The 23,589-nt window shown below is 31.6% G+C and overlaps 1 protein-coding gene across 1 annotated transcript; it reads right to left on the bottom strand.

The window, feature by feature from the left end:
- Window positions 1–309: 309 nt before the first annotated feature.
- Window positions 310–4,864, bottom strand: LOC18099386 (glutathione S-transferase DHAR3, chloroplastic). The gene is made up of 6 exons (XM_006383268.3): window positions 4,480–4,864; window positions 4,303–4,393; window positions 3,262–3,405; window positions 2,113–2,230; window positions 1,521–1,661; window positions 310–689 (listed from the first exon to the last, which is right to left on the bottom strand). Exons 1-6 carry the CDS (start codon window positions 4,709–4,711, stop codon window positions 603–605), a joined length of 813 nt encoding a protein of 270 aa, XP_006383330.2. The 5' UTR covers window positions 4,712–4,864; the 3' UTR covers window positions 310–602.
- Window positions 4,865–23,589: the final 18,725 nt, after the last annotated feature.

Below are 23,589 nucleotides of genomic sequence, written 5' to 3' on the forward strand. Positions count from 1 at the left end.
TCATGGAGGAAAGCTTGATACACATATCCATGGTTCTTCAAGAGATCGATGGATGAAGAGGCTTCCATCTTCCTTGGCATAAAGAAGTTGAATCACCTCCAAGAATAAAAGGCCCTGTGCCCTCAGAATTTCAAAGATTTTGTAAGAGCTCTGTCTGCCTCTAGGAATGTGTATGGCAGTGGGCGTATAGGGTTGACACTAGAGTACCGAGGCAGTTAAGCGGAAGTGCTTGGTAGTTCAGTACTTCTGTGTAACATTCTTTCATATGAGCACTAGGCAAAGAACTATACTTACCAAGACAACAAATCATAAAAAAGAGTGCAACTTGGAACACTGGGAAGTGTAAGTATGCACATGAAGCATTTAGCAAGGCATTTATACCATCACACTGACATACTCATGAAATATACATAGGAAGATTTTTCTCGTCCCCACAATGTGGTGACAGAATTGCATCTGTTAACTGAAAGAAAAATTATATTTAGTTTCAAGGCCAAGTACACACGGAGGAGGTAAATCTGATGGACCTTGCAACCTCGCATTAACTATAGAAGATAAGAACGGATGTCAAAAGAATTATTCAAAGGAATGTTTAAGAAATTTTAACCCATGACTTTTGGGCGCCAACCGGCAATGACATCCTCTGGCAAAGCACGTGTGTTAACAAATGAATCCCTGGAGAAGATTTCCTGAATAACAGAAATTTAGCATTGTCAAAAACCAGACATCATTATACAGAATACAAGATGGCTATGATTATACTAAACCAGTAATCCGCAGAACTATACTTCTATCGATAGTTTAAACACAGAATTAACGTCATAAACCATGCATCAAAATAACCAGTTGCTCAAGCATATTGAGTCCAATGTCTATGCCAGTTGCTCATTCGGAGAATAGGATTTTGCATGTACTTGGTAATGTGACATTCAAGTTTACTCGTTAAGTATCTGGCAGGTAGCAAGAGGAAAAGTACCTAAACTACATGACATTGTTTATATATGTTCCCAAGGAAACAGTACACCTCTTAACCAAATAGGGGTAAGAACTTGAAGTCATGAAGACAACACTGCATGATTACAGTGAGTTCTGAGGCAAGCTTATTGATTCATTAGAAGCAGAATTTGCAAGGCCAACTGTGGACTTTGACATGAAACCTATACTTATCTTCAAAATTCATATTCTATGGTCTTTTCCCAAGTAATATACTTATTTATTCTTTGTAACGAATGAACAATGTAGTGATAGGACAGCAGCTCCATGAAAAGCACTCCCAAATGAACCTAAGCTATGAAACAAAGCCCCCAAAAAAAAATGGAGCATGATGGAAGTCATAAAGGCGAAACAAGCAACTTCAACCGAGGAAGAGGAGTGAGGGAGGGGAAGATGCCTATGTAACAGTGGTGCAATAGCAAATGTTACGGGTAAAAGACCATGGACAAAGTCTGCATTCATTGGCTGCACAAAACATGTTCACATATGTAACACACCATATCAGAGGATTAGCTTATAGGAGATACCTTCAAGTAGGATTTGACGTAGGGAAGTGACTCTGGAACTGACCAGTTCTTATAATGCCCAAGAGCAATCTCTAGATGGTACAGCTTCGGTCCAAGGGCCAAATCAGCTGCAGAAACTTTTTCCCCGTTGATAAAAGGGCCCTTCAAAGGAGAGAAGACAAACAATCATATAAATCAGTAAAAAGAACCATCAGATTCCAAATTGGACAATGCATAAAGAAATTTTTGAAAAACAAAGTATTAGATCGAAGCAACAGAGGCCTACAGATAAAATGTCATTGCTCAACCAATTGTTTCAAACAAATGCATTTTAAAGTCTTGAAAGCAGCACCAACACTGTCATTTACGACTTCAGAACTCAAGAAGAATTTCTATGTTCAGGAAATATGAGAATCCAAAGCAATTTACATTGCTATAAAAATATGAATAGGCATCTCCGTTGCAATCAGATTAATCCTTCACATGCTTAAGCTGATTATAACATTAAAAGGATGACATCATTGCAGTTCTTTTTTTCTTTTCTTTTTTCCTTTTTTCTTCAGTGTCACAAGGTTAGCTGACCACCAGAACTTCAAGGTAGATAAGGACATACATTCTCTTTGATATGATCGTTAAAAGCACTAAGCTCATCGAGCAATGCCTGCTCTGTTCCATCACCAGGGTCTTTGCTTTTAAGAAATCCAATAAATGTGGAGAAGATCTTTGAGCCACTGCATTGAAATAGATAAATAAAATCAATAACATAAAACCTCAACTAAGATATGAAACTTGGGATCTACTATGTTGTTGTGGACTTCTAGCAAAAATAACATTCAAAGTAAAAACGCCGAACATACTCAACTCAGTCTAACTAAACTTTATTCCCTAAGTAGTAGTCAGAGAATTCTTCCTCTCAAATTTTTATCATTTATCCCAAACTTTTTGCAAGCTGTTTTAACAGTAGATCAGTTTTTGCCACTTCCACAACATCACTTTGGTGTACCTTTGATATTTCTGGCTACTACTATTCATAACACCAACTGTGGATTGTCAAAAGTATCAGTGCAATCAAAAATAAAACCAAGGGATCTGGTTCTGATCAATAAGATTTGGACTAAAAATGAACTCAGCCTCATTTGCAATGGAATCCACCTCATTAGCAACAGAACCAATGACCAAGACTTGTATTGATAATGAAATATAGCAATTACTTGAGCAAACAACCTCAAATGCAATGCCTTCTACATTGGAAGCTGAGAATGATAAAGGGGGAAGGGAAATATAAAGGATTCTGCATCTAGGCATAAGAAACACTTTTTGCACCCTCGAAAAGGTTGTGAACAAGTAGATAGGTAGTCTGGTGGAGTCAGCAATTTCAGCATTCCAATATGGAAAGTTCAAGCTAGAAAACTCTAGTAAAATATAATACTCTCCAAAAACCTCAAAGGTGGCAATTCAACAAACATTGACTCTAAACAAACCATTCACTATAGTTGCATCTGACTTAATCAGAAGTTCAAACATGACGACAGTCCCAGATTTTCTTTACCAGAAGAAAATAATTTTTAAATGATTTTGATTTTTATAAGTGGAATTTTATGTTTCCACCACCATCAATCCCCCGCAATCCCCTCCTCCTCCTTCTCACAAATAAATCAGTAAATTTAAAGTTATCACATAAAATGGAAGCACCAAAAACATTATTAGGTCAGAAAGTAAAAGTGACAGTGGTAATTTCTGTAGCACTGAATGTAAAACATACACTGAAGCCTTTTCAGGTGGAATTGCCAATGGTGGATCTGGAAACTTTTCTTCCAATGCTTGTGTGATAACATCTGAATCTGAAACCCAGTTCTCCTCAAACTTTATCACAGGAACTTTACCATCTGGGTTTAGTTTCAAGAACCTATATCAAAGAAGAAACATAACTGATAAAACAAATGGTCAAATACAAACCAAGTAGACAAAACAGAGTAATATAGTTATCCACCATCACTTGCTTTTCTTCTTCTTCAATGCCTTTGATTAAAACCATGGAACTGCCTTTATTTTGACCAATGTGGGTTGAATTCAAAATTCCATCAATAGGCAGTACTGCGGTTCTTTCTTGATGGTTAGTATAGTCGACACTATTATGATTAGACAAAAATGTTGATCAAATCATGCTCAGTGCATTCGTTTTTCACCCAAAGTCATTATAGAATTCGACTATTTGCTACAGCAGCAAGAAGTATTTTTTTCCATCAGGATATCTATTCAAAGTCCAATACAATCAACTTATATTCTGAAATAAGTGTAAATAACACCAAGCACGTAAAGGGTTGGCCCAAATTGGAAGATCTATAAAAATTTCCAAATAGATGAACAAAATCATTATCTACTCGCTATTCAATTCTCACATGGGAGCTCCGCCAACATTCAGTTAAAAATTGGAAACTTCTAGGAGTTTTCTGTATAATCCAAAAACTTTTGGATAGCACCCACAATTTCGCCAGTGCCCTCTACAATGCCTTGTTTACAATATGGACAGTGTTTTTTACATAACATTTTGCGACTTTGCTCCAGCCTTCCCTAACATTACAGTAGAAATCCACGAAATTATCAACCATAAAACATACTAGTAAATTTATGGAACTATAGTACGATGTTTTGTTTACAGAATTCTAACAAAGGAGCTGGATTCATGTCAACTGAGTCAAGAAGTCGAAACGCCGTGAAACATTTTATGAAAAGCGCATTAATATCGTAATTTCTTCAAGGCATTGTAGAAAAGAACACGGGCAAATGGCTTAAAGTAACTTACCATTCAGGTTTGTTCCCCAAATCAACAAACTTCATGTCATAAGGCAGATTCTTTTCCTCCAAAGTAAGCAATACCCTTTGACAAAAAGGACCTAACAAAGCATTAAAAAAAAGACCCATCAATTGCCATTTCCAAATGACCCAACAAAAGAAAAGAAAGAAAACACGTTTCACTCACAGTCACCAAGTTTATCAGGGACAGTAAGAGAAGCTTTGACACAGATTTCAAGAGGTTCAGAAACTGAAGTAGCGGACATTGAAACAGTGAGGTTTCTTTTGATTCTTTGGCGTCTAAAAGCAGCAGAGTGGTTCGTAGGGAGTCGGAGAGAGGTTAAACCGAAGTGGTGTTTGATTGTGGAAGACAGAACACAAGCTGCTGTTACTGTTGGTTGGATTCTTGCAGTCGACATTTTTTTTTTAATGTTTTTGTGCTTTGCTTGATTGCGTGGCTGTCTGTCGAAAAATTGAGAGCGTGAAAGAGATGAGGCTCTATACTCTCTACTCTCTACAGGTGGGAACTATCCCTATGGAAGCGACTAGATTCTGGCCGTACTGTTCTATGAGGTGTTTGTTTGACATTGCAGATAAAAAAAAATTGTATAAATTTTGAATTTTTTTAAAAAATATATATATTTTTAGTATTCTTAAATTATTTTAATATATTAATTTTAAAAAAATTAAAAAATATATTATTTTAATATATTTTTAAATAAAAATAAAAATAATTACTTTAAAAAATAATTTTTACCGCAATAATATAGGGCTCTAAGGACTTGTTTAAAGCTATAGTAGAACCGGTTTTTTATTAAAAAAATTTAAATTAATTTTTTGATTATTTTTAGATAATATAATAATATAAAAAATAAAATTTTGAAAATATATATATATATTATTTTAATATATTTTTAATAAAAAAAAAGTATTATAAAAGTTAATTTCTACCCTATTTTCTATTTTTAAACCAGCTCCGAGAAAACCTTCAAGGCGGGTAGAGCAACTAATTATCGAGAGTGTATCGTGTCAAGTTAGCTCGAAGAATTGACCTTGAATGGGCTTGTTCATGGACCGGGCCATGGCCTATTTTTGAATAAATTTTGCCAGATTGTGAGCCCGTCGAAGTCTGTGAACTGTTCTTTCCATGAGTGAATGATGAATCGTTCAAGTGATTTCATGCTTCTTCCTCGCCCAAATTTACAAAGAAACCTTGACGGGAGGTCAAATGTGGGTTTGGAAAAGTCAAAAGGATTTTTGGAAAATACGTAAAAATTATGTATAATGATTATCATAATTGTTAAAAAATGCATAGTCTAGTGGGCTGGTGCAAGTCGGGTTTCTATTTGAAGCAAACAACACATTGAACAAAATATACAGCGAGGAAGCTTTTCATTGTAGTGACAGATATAGTTTGCTGGAGATTATTAAATGAAATTATTATTTTTAAAAAAATAGTGGCCTTGGTTATGGCTGTAATTTGATCTTTTTCCGTAATTTATTGATTATCATAGTTGTAGAAAAAATGCATAGTCTAGTTCTTGCTAATGGTAGGTTCCAAGATCAGGCCTGATCTTCGAACTATTCAGAACTGGGCTTGTACCAAAAGTTCAGAACATAGAATTCTTGTGCTGGACGAGAGCCTGCTGGGTCTCGTATTTCCCTTGGTTGAATCATTTCAACATCTTTTCTTGTCACGAAAACGTGTCTTGAGCATCTAAAGTTTCTGCACTCATTTTCTTGCTGCGCATATTATCCGAAAATCTGACAAAATACGAACTTCTTATGCTATGCTGTAAACCTGGTAGATATTAGATAATGTTTTAATATATGATTTATATTATTTTTTAATATATTTTTAAATGAAAGTTTTTTGGGGTTGAAACTTGCACATGTTCACATTACCTTGTGTTTAATTTTTATCAAATAAATAAGAATGGTGAAATTCGAACTCGTGACCGCTTGGTCATCAAGGCTCTGATATCATGTCAAAAAACCATCTCAACTTAATAACTTAAGCTATTAGATAAAGTTCTAATATATTATTTATATTATTTTCTATCAACAGATTCTGTAGATCGGTAAATACTTCACCAAAAATAGATTATATAGCAGCTGTTACTTGCATATTTCTCAACAACAACTGTATTGAGTTACTTCGAAGTTCAGAAATTAGAATCAAGGATTTTAAAAGCTTTTTAATCGCCTTGAAATTTGCACCATCGACTACATTTTCTTATTTTATATTCTTCTAAAGGCCAGATTTTAAATATATTATCATGAAAAAGAAAGAATAAAAGAATTTTATTATTGTTTTAAATCCAAAATGATAATGTGAATGACAAACCTACTAGCCAAAGTAGCCAAGCCTCGTATTTACACGTGATATGCGTTAATTGACAGATGCATGTAATTGGGTTGACAGATCTTCAGATTTGAATATTTTACTTAGTATTTTGTCCAATTGTTTTTGTTCTTTCATGTCCTTCAGCACTATAGATTGACATGAAGTCACTTTGTTTTGTTCATTTGTACTTGAAAGCTTATAATAAACTCCTGACAGTCCTTTGACCACCTAGCATATGAAATAAAATTAAGTTATGGTTTGTTTATAGTATTCAAAATATTATGAAATTTCATTGTGAGGGAAAAATACTTGCTTCCAGCTGTGTTTTTATTTATTTATTATTATTATATAAATATATATTAATAGTATTATTATTATTATTAATTATTAAAAGAAACTAAAGCATATGGAGAAAGTATTGTAACTTTCCTTACAAAACATTAAAAATTACTACAATATTTCTATCCATTCATTTAGTTTTGATAATTAACATTGATAAATAGCTAGAATAAGTGGCCTTTTTTCCTTCTTCTCTTTTGTTTTGCTTGAACCATAGTTTTTAAACTCATTCCGGTAGAATACCTGGCCCTAGACTCAGGTTACATATTTTGACCGGGTCATTCTAGGTCAATTTTTTTTTTTTATAAAGCAAAACAATGTTATTTTTGTTATAAAAATTTAACAGTCAACGAGTTTTAATCAGGTTTCCGACCGAGTCTTATAGGGTCAACCTGAGATTTTGACCGGGTCACTCGTGTTTCTACCTTCCCTCTTTTCTTCTTAAACCTATCCAGGTTCTGGCCCCAGGTCATCTGAGTCCCAGGTTGACCTATCGGGTCAGGCTGAGTTTTAAAACTTTGGCTTGAACATGGTTTTTTTTTTCCTTTTTCCTTTTTCCTTTTTTTTTTGTTATTATATTTTTTTATGATTTGTTTTCAAAATATTTTTTGTCAATTTTATTTTTAATATTAGGATGGTTGAGAATTTAGCTTTGTAACCCCAATTTTTTTTATTAAGTAAAACAACGTTGTTTTTGTTAAAAATAAAATAAAATAATTAACATGTTGAAATTGAGTTTTTAACCGAGTCTTGCTGGATTAACCCGAGTTTCTATATTCCCCTATTTTTTCTTAAACATGGCCTTGTTTCGATCCCATGTTGGCTTGTCAAGCCGAGTTTTAAAGCTATATCTTGAACACGTGGTTTTTTTTCCTTTTTCTTTCGTTTTTTTTATTAAATTTTGTTATGAATTTTTTTTTCAAAATTTTTTTTGTTGATTTTATTTTTTAATATTTGGATGGTTGATAATTTAGCTTTATAATTTTTTTTTCTATAAAGTTAATGTGGTTTACAGGTTTGACAAGATAATTCAGGGTGCCCTGATTTATGAGTTTGGTGGATGTTTTTTTTTTTTTTGTAATTGAACGTGATGTTTTTATCATATAGTTAAAAAAAATTAGTTTTAGAGAAAATCTATATTATTAAATTTTATAAAGTAACAAAAACTAAAGGGTATAAGGAAACTATTGTTTACTTACACCCATTGTACTATAGATTATAATAGTAATCCACAGTGTTTTGCTTTTTTTTTTTTTTTTTTTTGAATTTTTGTTATGAATTTTTTTTTCAAATTTGTTTTTGTCGATTTTATTTTTTAATATTGAGATGGTTGAAAATTTGACCTCATAGTTTGTTTCTTTTTATTTTTCTTTCTATTAGGTTAGTGTGGTTTGCGGGTTTCTTAGTAACTCAGGTTGTCCTAGTTTACGGGTTTGGTGGAGTGCTTTTTTATTATTATTATTGAATTTGATTTTTTTTTTATCATCTATTTTTTCTCATGTAGTTAAAAAAAATAATTTGAGAGAAAAATTATATTATTAAACTTTATAAAATCCATTGATCTATTCACAAGTTTGAATGGTTAACTTGGTTCGCAAGTTTGACAAGTTTAATTTTTTTAAAGAAACATTTTTTAATTTTTTTTAAATTTTATCCTTAGATATTGGGATAAAAAAACTTTGTAAAATCTATGGATTTATTCACAGGTTTTTAATTTTTTAAAATAACTTTATGAAACTAGGAAAAGAAGGTCTTACAAAAGTTTCTAAAAGTGTTTGATTTGAATCTTCATCATACATTCGCCATTTATAGTCAAATATCACAGCTTAACTAGTGTTTTAATAAAAGAAAAACTAATAAAAATAATTACAATCTATATTATGATATATCTAAGATACTTAATTTAATTCAGAACTCAGAACTCCTTAAATCAGATATTCTAATCTTCCAGGCTTATTCTAGTTATTTCTTATAAAGCTTCTAAATCTAGTCTTGAAATTTGCACAATGAAACCAATTTTTTTATTAGTTGTTTGACCAGTGTTTTGCTGCGGGTTTGATTTTTTTTCCTATAAGAAAATTATATAAACATTTTTTTAAACTTGTTTTTATAGTTAAAAAAATTATAATTGAAAATAAAAAATTTTATGCATACATGAAATCAAATGAATAAAAAATTGTGCTAGTTAATAAATATATTCGTAAATGATAAACTGAAAATAAAACTGGAAAAATCAAGAGACAAGTGTAGATTAAGACATTTAGTCTCGTAAGACGGGATGTTTACCTGATTGTGTTTTTTCTAAATTTTTTTATTAAAATAAATTTTTTATTCAATCAAACGATAATAAAAATAGACATATATATTAAATTGATTGAATAAAATAAAAGAGAAAAAAATAGTATACAAGGATAATGCACATATTAGAAATTTTAATTGAAAATAAATATTTTTATTTAAAAAAATAAAGTTCATCTACAAAAAAAATAAAACAAAAAACTATAAATGAATCAGAAAAATCTCTTCAAAAACTAAATACATATAAAATAACTAAAACATAACGGGTATTTAAAAAAAAGGCTACATAAACAAAATAAAATAGAGAAGTATTAATTTAAATATAAATAAAAAATAATTTAAAAAAAACATATAAAAAAACATTAATTTAAAAAAATAGAAAAAAAGGTCAGGCGGGCAAGCACTACTAGGTCCGGAATCCAAGCTAGCCTCCCTGACCAATTTCGTTAGGGTCTACACACTTGGGCCCTTATTTTTTTTTATTGTAGACATGTCGTTCGCCCTAATTTTTTTTAAAAAAATAAATCACATGACGTGTCGTCTGATTTTGCCTAGATTTCAGCTATTGTGGTGACTATAAAATTTAGGATGAATGTTTTTGACCAAAAAATCATTTTTCATCTCATCTTTTACCCAAAACACTTATACAACACTCTAGGAATCTTAATAAACCTACTCACGACCTCAAAAAATCTAAAAAACCCGTCCCAAAACCCGAAATCAAAAATCTTTTCGAGTTCAGATATGTTTTTTAGGCCTTTTCAAGATAAAAAAAAATCACTTAATATAAACTCACCTCATCAAATGGAATCATTTGATACAAAGTCAACCATTTTTGCGGCTGAAATTGATGTCAACAACATCTTTCTCTCTTTACAACTGGAATCCGGCGACCTCTCTCTCTCTCTCTCTCCTTCTAAACTAGGGATTAAAAAATAATTAAAATGAGCTTTTATATCAAAATTGAATTGAAAAAATATTGAGGGACCGGATATGTATAATTTTTAAATTGTGAGAATTTAATTAAACTTTCTGTATGAACTTTGAAACCATCACCAATTTGTAGCTCCTTTTCTACTTTGGTCCATGTCTTTTAATTTGGTTCTTAGTCAACAAATTTGATTTAACTACCCTTGAATTTGTCACAAAAAGGATGCAAGTGTGGAAAAAAAAAAATTTGAGGATCTAATTTATAAAAAAACAAAAATTTAAACAGTAGATTCACAGTAAAATATAAGAAGATGAACAATAGTGTATGCATAGTAAAAAAAACCCACATCCTTTATTATTTTACGAGCTCAAATATACTTTTTTATGAACTTTAAAAGTATAAAAAAATCTAATATGAACTTCCATGATCAAATGACATATATATAGTCTGTTTTGGTGGTTTAAATTAACATCAATGAGACTTTTTTTCTTTGTCGTTGAAATCCAACAACTTCTCTCTCTCGTCTTTCAATCAAGAACTAAAAAATAATAAAAATAAATTTTTATATCAAAATTAAATTAGAAATATATTAAGATACTCAAATTATATAATTTTTAAAATTCAAGAACCAAAATACATTTTCTATAAAAATTATAGCACATCACTCACATTTCACATTTTTTTTATTTTGATAATCCCATATTTTCATAAGCAAGTGCTATCCGTTAACTGACAGATGAATGTAATGGCGTGGACAGCCCTTCAGATTTGAATACCTTTACTGAGTATTTTGTCCAAAATGTTTTAAAAAACATGTCCTTCAGCACTATACATTGACATGAAATCCCTTTGTTTTGTTCATTTGTACATGAAAGCTCACAATACTCTCCTGACCGTCCTTTGACCACAACTTTGATCACGACATTGTACGGAATCACCACCCTCAAAAGTAAGTTTAGGTTAACTAAAAAAATATGGGATAGAGAAAATAAAGATAAAAAATAATAAAATAGATAAAATATATTTATATATATATTTGTTATTTTAGAAATACATAAATTTATTTTAAAATCATTTCAAAAACAAATTTATTTTATATCTCTAAATTTGTTTTTTTCAACAATTGATGTGCTCAAAACGTATCGAAACAGGAAAAAAATGTTCAACCATGAATATAATAACACGATCTCAATGCTTTTCAATGTTACGAACCCGCAAAGATGGCTTGGTGGTAGAAGGATTTGGATAAGATTAATCTACTCAACAAGGATCCAAGTCTTCTCTTTCAACTGACAATCATACAAGCTATCCAATGTATACTCAGAGCTTATTCAATCTGCATGAAAAGGAGTGTAAAATCAAGTTCCTGAGGCCATAAAAAATATTCTTACAAACCTACTGCACGTTATAGAAGGCAAAGGCAGTCATGGTGGGGTGGTCATGAACAAGGGTTGAATGTTTTCAGACCCATCAATACGTCTAGTCCTCTCATGTGGGTACTTAACAGGTGATTTTGCCTTCAGGCCTTCAAAGCCCTGTATGGGTTTTCAGTGGACAGCATTGCTTGAAATCACATGAAAACCCATGTGAAGGGTTGCTCAGGAGGAGCAACAATTTACCTAAAAAAAGTGCCCGCCATTCATTTCTCTTCCCATTTGCCAGGCCAAGTTGCCTCAGCCAACTGTAGCACAATGTCGACGGCCTTTCATTTAGGACCTCAGAATTATTGGCATCAGAAAGGGCAAAAAACTGGGTTTCAGATTTCATTTGATGCTTGTACGTACTAAGAGAATGTAATGGAGGAACATGACGCACATGGGCTAGATTGTGTTCTTTGTCCTATGGTCCTACCAAAAGCATGTACATATGGTTTTTGAGAGGCTTGGCAGATGGGTGACAAGCTAGTCCATGTTCGGTGCGGGTGCCTGAATCCCATCTCTGGGCAATCTTGAAGAGGAATTATTATATGCTTTCTCAATCATCCTTCCACTTTCTTTCTTTTTCTTGTGAAAAATCAACCAGCATGTAAAAGAGAGAAAGCAATTACTTTTACGTGTGTTCTTAAGCAACAAAATGTTGATTTTGTTCATGTAATATTGCTTTTGTTTGAAATTAATAATGGAGTTCTCCATCTCAAATATTATTGCAAATTATTAATAAAGAAGTATTATTAATTAGTGATGACACCAAAAAAGCAATTCTTGTGAACATAAATGTGAATAATTTGTAAACCTATTTGATGTTATATCTGACATGAGAAGTAAAACCTGAATATTGTCATGATACATAATTGTAAACATACTTTAGGGCGGGTTGATCCTTTTTTCATGCAAATTTATTTTTTTAAATTTTTTTTAGTGTTTTTAAATTGTTATGAGGTGTTGATGTAAAAAATAAATTTTTAAAAATTAAAAAAATATTATTTTAATGTATTTCGAGTAAAAAACACTTTGAAAAGTAATTATTACTATATTTTTAAATACTTTCTAATTTAAAGACACTTGATCAAGATTAATCTTCAAGAACATGAAGGTTCCGGCTATTCCCAAAAAAATATTTAGAAGTTCCAAGATGAAATGTAAATTATTTTTATTTTATAAAAATAATATATAAAATTAAATAATTTGCTACACAAGAATTGTAATTTGATCTTGGAACTCAACTATACTGCACTTTTTGTGTATTTGTTTTCGTGATTATGGTTAAGGTTGAGTTTAGATACAATTTAATTATACACAAAACTCAATCATAAAAGATAATTTTTCTTGTTTTTTTTTATGGACCTTATACATAAAACTCAACCACCCAAACAAACACCCTTATCATGTAAGCACAAGAATCTAACACTTTTTGTATTTAGAAATGTATTTGAGTATATTTTAAAAATATGTTTGATTTTAAAAAAAATATCAAATTAATTTTTTAACTTTTTATTTTTTTAGATTCACATCTTTTTGACTATGTTAAACTAGAATATATATATATATATATATATATATATATATATATATATATATTAGGAGTTAGGATCCTTAAAAGAATTGAATAGGAAATCGGCTTAAAATCCAAATCTCAGGTTTTTCTTGGTAGCACAAACAAAACATGAACTTGTACAGATTAAAAGCATCCGATGCCCTGCATTTGCTTGCTTAGAGGATCCCACTTGGATATTTTGAAGTCAGGTCCATCCCTCTCCCAAAAACTGTACACCTTCGAGCACTGGTTCATGAGCCACTTTGCACCCAAATCATGACGCATAATCACAAACAAAACCATCGAGGTAGTGCAGAAAACACACAGCTCACATCACATGATGGAGGGTCCCAGATGTACGGATGGATGGTGGCAGTGATTTTAGAGGCATGGGAGCCACATGATGGAGGAAGGGCCCTGCATTGTCTTTCAAGTTCCATGGCAGTAACGGTACTACATCATCATAAACAACAAACATGATAGGTTGAACATGAGAACAGCAAACCAGCCACTAAACCAGTCCAGTTTTCCGAAAGGACTGTTCAAGTAACAGATTGAAGTCATAGAGTCGGAAAGAACCACTGGCTAGCTAGTTTTTCCCAGAACTGGTTTCGCCACTGCCAGTTGCTCCAAAGTCATTTTTATTACTCATTTTTATTCCATTATTCAAGATTCAATGAAACTCCTGATGAATCAAAACTCTCATGTACAGGAAAAATGTAGTATACGGTAAAAAAAAAAAAAAAAAGAGGCAATGCTTGTTTCAACCGGATAATAAGGCGAAGTGATTTGACACCATATTTTGGCATCTGCCCACGATTCGTCGCCGGGCCAAGTCCTTCAAAGAGGTTGACGAGACTAGTGTACAATATTGCTTTGTTGTACCCAAAGAGTGAAGGAAGTGGATGAACATTACAACTTTTTTTCTTGTTCCATGGATGGAAATGTGCAACAGGTAAGAATCCATTCAATAGCTAACCAGTACCATGATATTATTGATAGCACTAGCACTGCCACTAGCATGTAACTATGCTATGAATTCCAAAATTGGTTTACTTTTATTGTATCCTTTTCCTCGAGAAGATAAAAAAAAAACATCATCCCCTGTTTGTTAAAATACGTGTTTGAATCATGTGGAGGGGACTTCAGATTTTTTCATTTAAATTTGATAATTTTATGTTTTGGTTGAGGGCATTATAATTGATGAATCAATATATATATATATATATGTGTGTGTGTGTGTGTGTGTTATTTTTGTCTGGATTCAAGTTTAAAAAGGGTAAAGACAGAGTGATAAACCAACGTCTTGGGACTCAATTACGCGCTGAACTCAAATTCACGTGAGTTTGACAAGCTACCATACTCAATATCATTGAGTCCAGCTATGCACTGAGCCTCACATACTTGGACTCAACTACGCGCTGAGCCCAAACACATGTTGGTCTAGTGACCTGCCAGACCCAAAATCTTTAGATGTCAAGCTTAAATAGATATAGAACTAACAACCTTTCCATGCCCTATATTGAACCACAAGATTTCGTTGTTTATTCTTATGACCCTTAACATAAAATGTTAAGATCAAAGATACTCATCTCTCAACACCTCTATATATATAAAAGTCTTTTAAAGACTTACAACTTGTCCTGCAAGGTTCCTTTCATAGCTCTTGTGGGTCTGTTGGCGAAGATGAAGAACTAACACATGCCATTACCATCATCGGTGTCAACAACCAGATAATAACAAGTTCTAAAGATGTTAATTGTAGGCTCGATTTTGATGATGCTAAGAAACTTATCAAAGACGGATAGAATCATCCTTAAAGACAAAAGGGATACCCTAACACATACATGTAAAAAGAGTTGTAATTTTAAATTGACCCTGGGTAGAGCTCAAGGTCAATAGACTTATACATATAGTTCTGTCAGGCATTAGAGATATGTACTCTTCTAACTACCAACCGTTAACAAACAACAAGTTCTCTGGACCTAGTATACTAAGAGCATCATCCTCATGGGTTTAAGGTAGCCTTTCTCTCCATTGAGATTCCCTGGTAATAACCGGAGAAGAACTTCTCTGACGGGGAGAACTACTTTCTCCTCTACTAAAGGTGTTCACGCTGGGGTTCCATCCTTCTAATTATGGGGCTCAATTTGATAGACCCCCCATCCCCTGTTACTTTATCTAGTTTCAGGTTGGAACCTAAACTCCTCATCGGAGGCAGCAACATCTCTATTTCTAGGATAAGATCTGATTCTTTTTGGGTCCATTTTGTTGTTAAAAAAGAACCTTTTGGTGGTAAATACCTAGAAACATGATTTCTTCTCATATTGGGGAAAAACTAGCTTAGGGTTCTTCAACAAAACTACTCTTTAGAAGTTACAGAGAATAAAAAAAAAAAATGAAAGCAAGATGACTAAGGTATAAAAAAACCAACTTTCCATCATTATCGTTGGATGAATGACCTTTCATGTCATCTCAAATCTCCATAAATCTGCTTAAATACTGCATTGAATGTACACTATTGTTTTGTTCCCCAAGAGACACCCTTTTTAACGAGGACAAGTCACTTGGCCATGATGAATCCCAACAATTCTACATGGACAAATAAATCTTATGAGGAAGGTAAAAAGTCTTACATTGATGGAACATACAACTCTTAGGTAAAAAGACTTTCATTAAAGTTGATAACCTATCAAATCTTTGCATATTTAATACACAAAGACTTAAGAGGCTATTGATGGATCAACGTGTTTTATATATATTATTTTTTCCCAGATCCAAGTTTAAAAAGGAAAAGGCAGGGTGATAACCTAACATCATCGGGTTTAGCTGCGCGCATAGCCAAAATACATGTGGGTCTGGCGGGCTACTAGACCCAACATCCTTGAGCTCAGTGAGCTACCAAACCTAATATCTCTGGGCTCAGCTACACACTGAGCCTAAATATATGAGAGTCTGACGAGCTGTCGGACCCAATATCTCTAGGCTCAACATCATGTCAAGCCCAAATAAATATAGAACTAATGACCTTTCTAGACCCCATATTGGGCCACAAGATTATTATTTTTTTAATTCATATGACCCTTAACATATAATGTTAAGGTGAATGATACTCATCTCTCAACACCCTATGTGTATAAAAGTATTCTAAGGATCTACTACTTTTCCATCAATTTTAATGGTATATAAGGGATATTTTTCTGTCATTGATACTATCAGAAGGAAATTACTTTCCAGTACTTTATTTTCATAAAATCACAAGACTCTTGAGCTATGTATACCTTATGAATCCTTCAAACGTAGAGGACACGATCCTAATTCTTTGATGCATACATACTCTAAGAGCATTGTTCTCTCTAAAATATCATTGCACTCTCTCTAAATAAATATTCACTTAAGCACTCAAGAGTCTCCAAAGCCACCAAAAATTATCCAAATTTTCATTTATCCTTAATGCCATCACAACCGAACCAAAACTATAGCCGATTTTAGTTTCATAGAATGGTTAATTTCATTGACAGCTTGTTGCCTTGGCTTTCATTAATTCTATTATTCATCAGCTCTAAATCTTGTATAAGAAATTGTATACTTGAATTATTTAGCTGCTTACTTCATATAATTTATGGATGGATGACAAATATTTTGTTGGCAGAATAAGAGGAATTGGTTTGTAGTCGGTTTTCTAAACAAAATCGGTGTGTGTGTGTGTCTATATATATATAAAATTGAACACTAATCCATGTGGTTTCTGAAAATTAATTCATGGGTAAACTCAGATCTTGATTTCACTATTTTTTTTTCATTATACTCTACAATAGCTAGCAAGAGGAAGCGTGAGAGGCATTTTGAAACAAATATAGTAAATGGTGATAGCAAAAACAACCTAGGGATGATACAACGACTGCAGGAATAATTATAAATGAATACAAAGCTAAGTAACAAAGAGTGACTGAATAATATTATTATCTGAATCATAGGGTTCAAATTATATTTTTTCTTGATCGAAATAATTAAATGGCTATATATGTGTCTACAATACCTATAATATAATGTCTGTTAAAAGGTATAATATCGATGAAAAAAATATAATACTGCTTTTAAAATAAGTGAGTGTCTAACTCAGTGAATAACTTAATTAAAAAGATTCTACTCGTTCACCATTAATTAATAATTGCTTTTAGAACAAGTCTCCTATCACTTTACATCATCAACTTTGCAATTAAATGCATACTTTATTGGCTCATATTCATTGAAACTAATAATACTCTAATCACCTGTTAGAGAACAAGAGGTAATACTTAATTGGTTTTTGGATTGAGATGCAATGTTACTTAATTTTTAATCAATTGGTTGTATGTGCTTTGTTTGTATCCCTAATTAGCACTGCCGGCGTGAATGCTCAGGGAACAATAATCTAAGAAAGTGGAATTAACAAAGATTAACATCTCATATTAACATATAATAATAATAATCTTATGCGCCGAGATCAACGAAAGAAATCCTAATGCATATCATTATCAAATAATTTGTGGGGTTTAACGTAATGTGACAACTTAACATGGTATCTAGCTATTGATCAGATCTTAATTCAGAGTGAAGGAATCTTATTGACTTCTATTTGAACGAGGAATTGTTCTGCTATTTTCTACTTGGATCGACGATGCAATGACAAATGGGAAAATCTGGACATGGTAACACATGATATGGACAGCCATGTGATCATGGTTTGGATTGAGGTGGACAAGTGCTGGAGTTTTTGATCCTGACCACCTAGCGAGTTTGAATAATTCTCTTCGATTACCCTTTTTTAATCTTTGTTTTGAATAAGTTTTCGAGATTAGTTGTGTTTATTCTGTCATTCTACAGCCAGTAAGAATAAATTAGCTCTAACCGAGGATTAAGACACAAACATCAAAGACTCTTGCACAGTGTCTTGCATATGGCCGGGGAATATGAAAAGAAAAATACCCTTGAGAGAATTCACAGCCAGAGAAGATAATAAAATCTATGCTACACAAATATCCTAAGAATCTTCAAGAGAATTTTGTGGGCGTAGGAGAGAAAAAAAGTGGAAAAAATATATAAAAAAAAAACTCTCTTAATTATCACAAGAAAAAAAGAAAAAGGTGCGGTGCGTGGTCAAAACTAGTTTTATGCAAAATTATACGCATAAAATGTCAATAACAAGTTCTTGCTATGCATGTCTATATGCACGATTGAGATTGATATGATCCACATAACTATTCTGGATAATTTTTTTTTCTTAAGCCTGTGATGAAACAGGGGATGCAACATCTTGAAGTAATCATAGCTCCACGGACCATAACTCTCCGTTGATAAGTTAAGGAGTAAGGGATAAGATCGGAAAAGGATTACAAGCAGGCGAGCATGGTTGTTAAATATCGTCTAACTAGCCCACCACACGCAGCTCCGGGAGGATTATTTTGCAGTAGGTCGAGGCTCAAAACTACAGGAAAAGGCCTGCAAAGTACTGAATGGCGATGGATGATAATTGATATAGGTAGGTTAGTGTAGGCTGTGGTTGATTTGAGCAAAGAGCTGAACCCTAACCCTAGTACTAGAATGCTCATAAAAGGAAAAGGTTGGAAAGTGTACGATAGAGAAAAAACAATCAGCTCAGGATAATAATGTAATGGGTGAAAACTAAAGATTATAAAGAACTATATATATTGAATTATTGACGCCAAGAGTAGACAATTTGCCTAATTACATTGATGTGGCTAGCTCAGAGAAACTTGAAAGCTAACACTGTACAATACATTTGTTTCATTTCATTAATGTCCTTGTACTCCACGATTTAATTTTATGTACCTTATGAACCTAGCTATAAAGCTTTCGCGAGGTTTCATATGACTTTATTATTATTATTTCTTTTTAAATTTCAATGCCAGAAATTCAGAATTCAATTAATTGGGAATTAATCTTTTGTCTCTTAGCATTTTAGTTCCTCTCACCTACTTTGTACCTCAGTAATTGTATACATATATGATTGAAATCCGCGAGGGAGTTATTCTATTTCATCAATTTCATACCATCCTTTTTCATTAAAAGAAAAAAAAAAGCATCTTCCTTCTGGGTTTTTCTAATTATTTTTAAATTTATTTATGGAATTGCTTGCTAAAAAAATATCAATTTGCTTCTGGGTTTTTGTTTATAATAATATATTGTAAAATTAGCACATCTAAACGACTATATATATAATTTTGCTTTTATATACAAAACAGTAAATCAAAGAAAATTAGCTGCTAAGAAAACATATCCAGTCTTTATCAGCGCATCAGAAAAAGTCGAATTTAAGGAAGATTCCCACAGCAAAAGGGTATAATCCACTTTCGAAAATTGCTTAAATTAAGTCGTTTTCTTAATTGATGCGGGGAAAATAGGCTGTCCACTTCTCAGAGATAAGTATGACATATATATATATATATATATGAATTTTAATTAAAATGAAAGTATTTTGAATATTGTAATTAAATTTAGTGTGACTCGGTGAGTTAACTTGATAAGTTGTTAATTTAATTTTTAATTAAATCAAGTTTTAAATTAAAATAAATTAAGAGTTGACTTGAGTAACATAAATAGCTTAATAGTTCAATTGATAATTACACTCGGCTTGGTTAAAACCTAATTTAACTTAAACATATATATATATATATATATATATATATATATTATAATAATATTATTTTAATTTTGTTTTAATATTAAAATAATATAATTTTAAATTAATTCAGAGTTAATTTATCTAATTTGAAACTTAAACCCGGAGTAACGTTAGAAATTTAACTGGGGTAATAATTTTTTATTTCAATTATATTTTAAAATAAAAAAATAAATTAGGTTTCAAATGTATTTTCTAAGAAAAAAGTAGTAGTGAAAAAGTGTAATTTGGAAGTAACAAACTTTGAGGTGAGGGATGGGTGGGGACCATCATGAGATGAGAATCTAGGTAACGTGGCAGAATCACATGGTAATGGACCAACATGAGAGTTGAAGGTGTCAGTAATCAGTACTGCTCCCCTTGTTTCAATGTTTTTTTCTTTTCTTTTTCTCTGCTTTACACTGATTTTTATTTTAAATTTTGGAAAATTAAAAAATAAAGAAGGAAAGAAATAAAAAGCCAAAATTGCCATAACGGCATCCTACCTCCACGTTTCCACTCCGTTACATAAACGCCACTCTCCAACAAACAAACGGCCAAGCAAGAACTACGTTTAATTATTTTTCCAAAATTTATCTCCGCACAACGATTGATTCGAAACTCATCAATCCAGAATTTAATTTAGATTGTGTTTTCTTTTAAAAAAAATTGGGATTTGGTGTAGTCAAAATCCGAGTAATTTGGTTAATATTTAATTTAATTTTTTAATTTTTTTAAAATATTATTTTAAATTAACTCGAGTTAAATCATCAAACTTATAATAAAAATCTTATTATGATATAACTGTATTTAATAATTTTACTAACTATTACTATTTTTAGTTAAAAAATGCAAGGAATGGAAAATTCTTTTATTTATCATTGGGCCATTACCTTTTTTATACATAATTAAAATTCAATAAAAATTAATAATTGATTGTAGACTTAGCATGGGTATTTCACTTAAGTTAATGATATCATTAAAATTCAAATCAAAGACACATTTATATATAACTTTACATGTTTCTAATATTGTTTTTATAGTTAGTGCACAATTAAGTTTTATTTTAGATGGAATTGATATATAGATAAGTATAAACTGATTTATGATATCTTGAATAAATTTTCATAAATATTTATGTAATATGATTTATGATTACTCCATATTAGAATTATGCATTTTAACATTAATTTCAAACAACAATAATTATAATTATTTTTATTAATCTTTTTACCTAGAAATGCATATTAATTTCTCATAAAGAGAATGAATTTCTTCTTAATTTAAATATATTATTTATATATAAACCATCATTAAACATGGTTTGGCTTGGCTAGTTGACTTGCCTTTAACCTAAACTGGATGTAACAACTAACCTGGTAGGTCAATCATGATCTGATTGACCCGTACCTGATTTGATTTTTTTTATGGATTTTTATTGAGAATGATATTATTTTGATTAATCTGAATCAACTTGTCTAATCTATTGATGGATCAATGCATTCCATATTGAAATACTTATTTTAAAGTCCATGGTTAAAGGGATAAAAAGAAAGAAGAGTCAATATAAAGACTTAGCAGAAATCAAAACTTGTAAAAAAAAGGGTGTGATAAAAGGTCAGACCCAACTTTCTTGGGCTCGACTACGCATCAAGACCAAGGGTCTGTGTATCCGACAAGATGTCAAACCTAATTTTCTTGAGCTCAGGTACATGCCAGACCCAATTTCTTATTGGTCTTGTAAGATGTCAGATTCAACATGCTTGAGCCTAGGATTATTCGGATCCAAGCACCCAATATGAAAATCTAAGATCATCATCTCCCTACATCTTAACTGTGCAAAAAAATCCTATAACATTCGTTCATACGTCAATCAATATTAATGTTGATTATAAGGGTTGATCTCATTGACATTAATATCATATGTAGAATGACGTATGATCGTCTTCTATAGGTATATAGTACTTCTATCAACATTAATGTTGATGTAAGGGTTTCCCTCCCCACCTGGATATGAAGAAGGAAGAAACTTATGATTTCTCGAATAAGAGAAAGAAAGTTCAAGGTACAAAGGTTATAAATACTCTATGAATAACCCAGGTAAAATGTTTACAATCTTCACTCTCTTATAATATATCTTTAACATTTATTATATGTAAACTAAGAACAAATATTCTTGTTTTTAGAATTTAATGTCCATTTACTACAACTTCTCATTTAAAAATTATTGATTTAATTATTGAAAGGTATCTAAATCTCATAAAAGAACTATTTTGCAGAGACTCGAACATTTGTCATCAACTCGGAAAATAAAAGGTTAATATGAATGAATGATGATCCATTATCTAAACATTTAAAAATTAAAAATTCAAGTTCTCTTGCATGGTGTATTCCGGAACATCATCATGCATAATCTGAGCAATTGTCCTATTGGGTTTTACTATGACATAAACCAGTGCAGATATTAGATTATCTGTTAATTTTAGCAATTATGTTTGATAATCATGAATTAGGGTTTTAAAGGATGATTAAATTGCATTCTATCTCCCATGAGGAACAAACAAACATTGCTTGAAAGAAAGATCAAAAGACGGCACGTTACGTAAACGCCGTCAGCTTTGATACCTAAATTTCCGTAACTTTGAGAAATGGGTCCCACAAGAGGAGGAGCAGGGGAGGGGACTAGGGAGAGGGTGGTGGTGTGTGGTGGTCCAAAATTCGATGTCGACGTCTGAATCCTTCACCCTTCGATCTAATCTTTCCAGTTATCTTGTGGGTCCCTTTACCAAAACTAAAAAAAATTATAGTATGCATCAAGTAGCCTTCCTAGTCATCATGTCTTTGACGTGAAGTACACTTGCCTTAACAGAGAGCCACTTGGCAACTGAGCGACACTAAGCTTTCAGTGATTGGCCTCTGACGACCACTTGCTGTGTTGCTGTGTTCGGTCCAAAAGTTGACCATTGATAATATTCATGTGGTCATGTAGTAAAAGATGGGTCTTCCCCCACTTGATTCAGGTGGTGCGTGGGTGATTCTCTTTTTATGGAATATGACACAATATTTCATTGTTTCTGCTAATTTTTACTTTTCTCTATTTTTTTTTAAAGTTTTTATACTCATCTAAATAATAATAAATATTTTAATTCATCCATTCAAAATAAAAGAACTGAATTGTCTTTTTTTTATAATTGCCAGAGATTAAAATAATGAATTACACGGGCAATACTTAATTACTATATAAAACTCTCGATAAATATTAAAATTATCAAAATATTGATTTTATTTTTATTTGTTCTATTTTGTGTTATTTAGAATTCAAGTTCTTAGACGTATTCCCTTCTAGTTATTTTACTGCTACTTTAAACATTTTAATAATAAATTTTTTTCTGATACGTGAAGTTGTTTTTCCAGAATTAAAACTGATTTTTTATTGCATTTTATAAGTATTTTGTATTTAATAATAAGCAAGCCTGAATCCATGTATTAAGAGATCTATTTTATATATATATTTTTTTCCTATTGGCTTCGAATTGTTTTGTTTTATTATTTTTGTATTAATGTATTAACTTTATAGAAAATTATCCAAACAAATCCATATCTATTGATTTTGATAAAATAAATCTTAATCAAAATCCATCCTTTAAAGAGTGAAAAAACAGAAAAAAGTATCGTTCTCTAGATGCCCAACAAGCGTTCTCGTAATTGTAAATTAATCGAAAGGGAGGGAATCGAAAAAAAAAAGATA

The sequence above is a fragment of the Populus trichocarpa genome, chromosome 17 (genome assembly GCF_000002775.5).
Source record: "Populus trichocarpa isolate Nisqually-1 chromosome 17, P.trichocarpa_v4.1, whole genome shotgun sequence".
Classification (NCBI taxonomy): domain Eukaryota; kingdom Viridiplantae; phylum Streptophyta; class Magnoliopsida; order Malpighiales; family Salicaceae; genus Populus; species Populus trichocarpa.

Bases quoted from the DNA above. Each gene is read 5' to 3' on its own strand.
- LOC18099386 (XM_006383268.3), bottom strand. From the start codon at position 4,711: ATGTCGACTGCAAGAATCCAACCAACAGTAACAGCAGCTTGTGTTCTG. The intron at 1,662-2,112 runs GTATGTCCTTAT...TCTCCTTTGAAG, and splicing joins ACGATCATATCAAAGAGAAT to GGCCCTTTTATCAACGGGGA. The intron at 690-1,520 runs GTATCTCCTATA...TCTGTTATTCAG, and splicing joins ACGTCAAATCCTACTTGAAG to GAAATCTTCTCCAGGGATTC.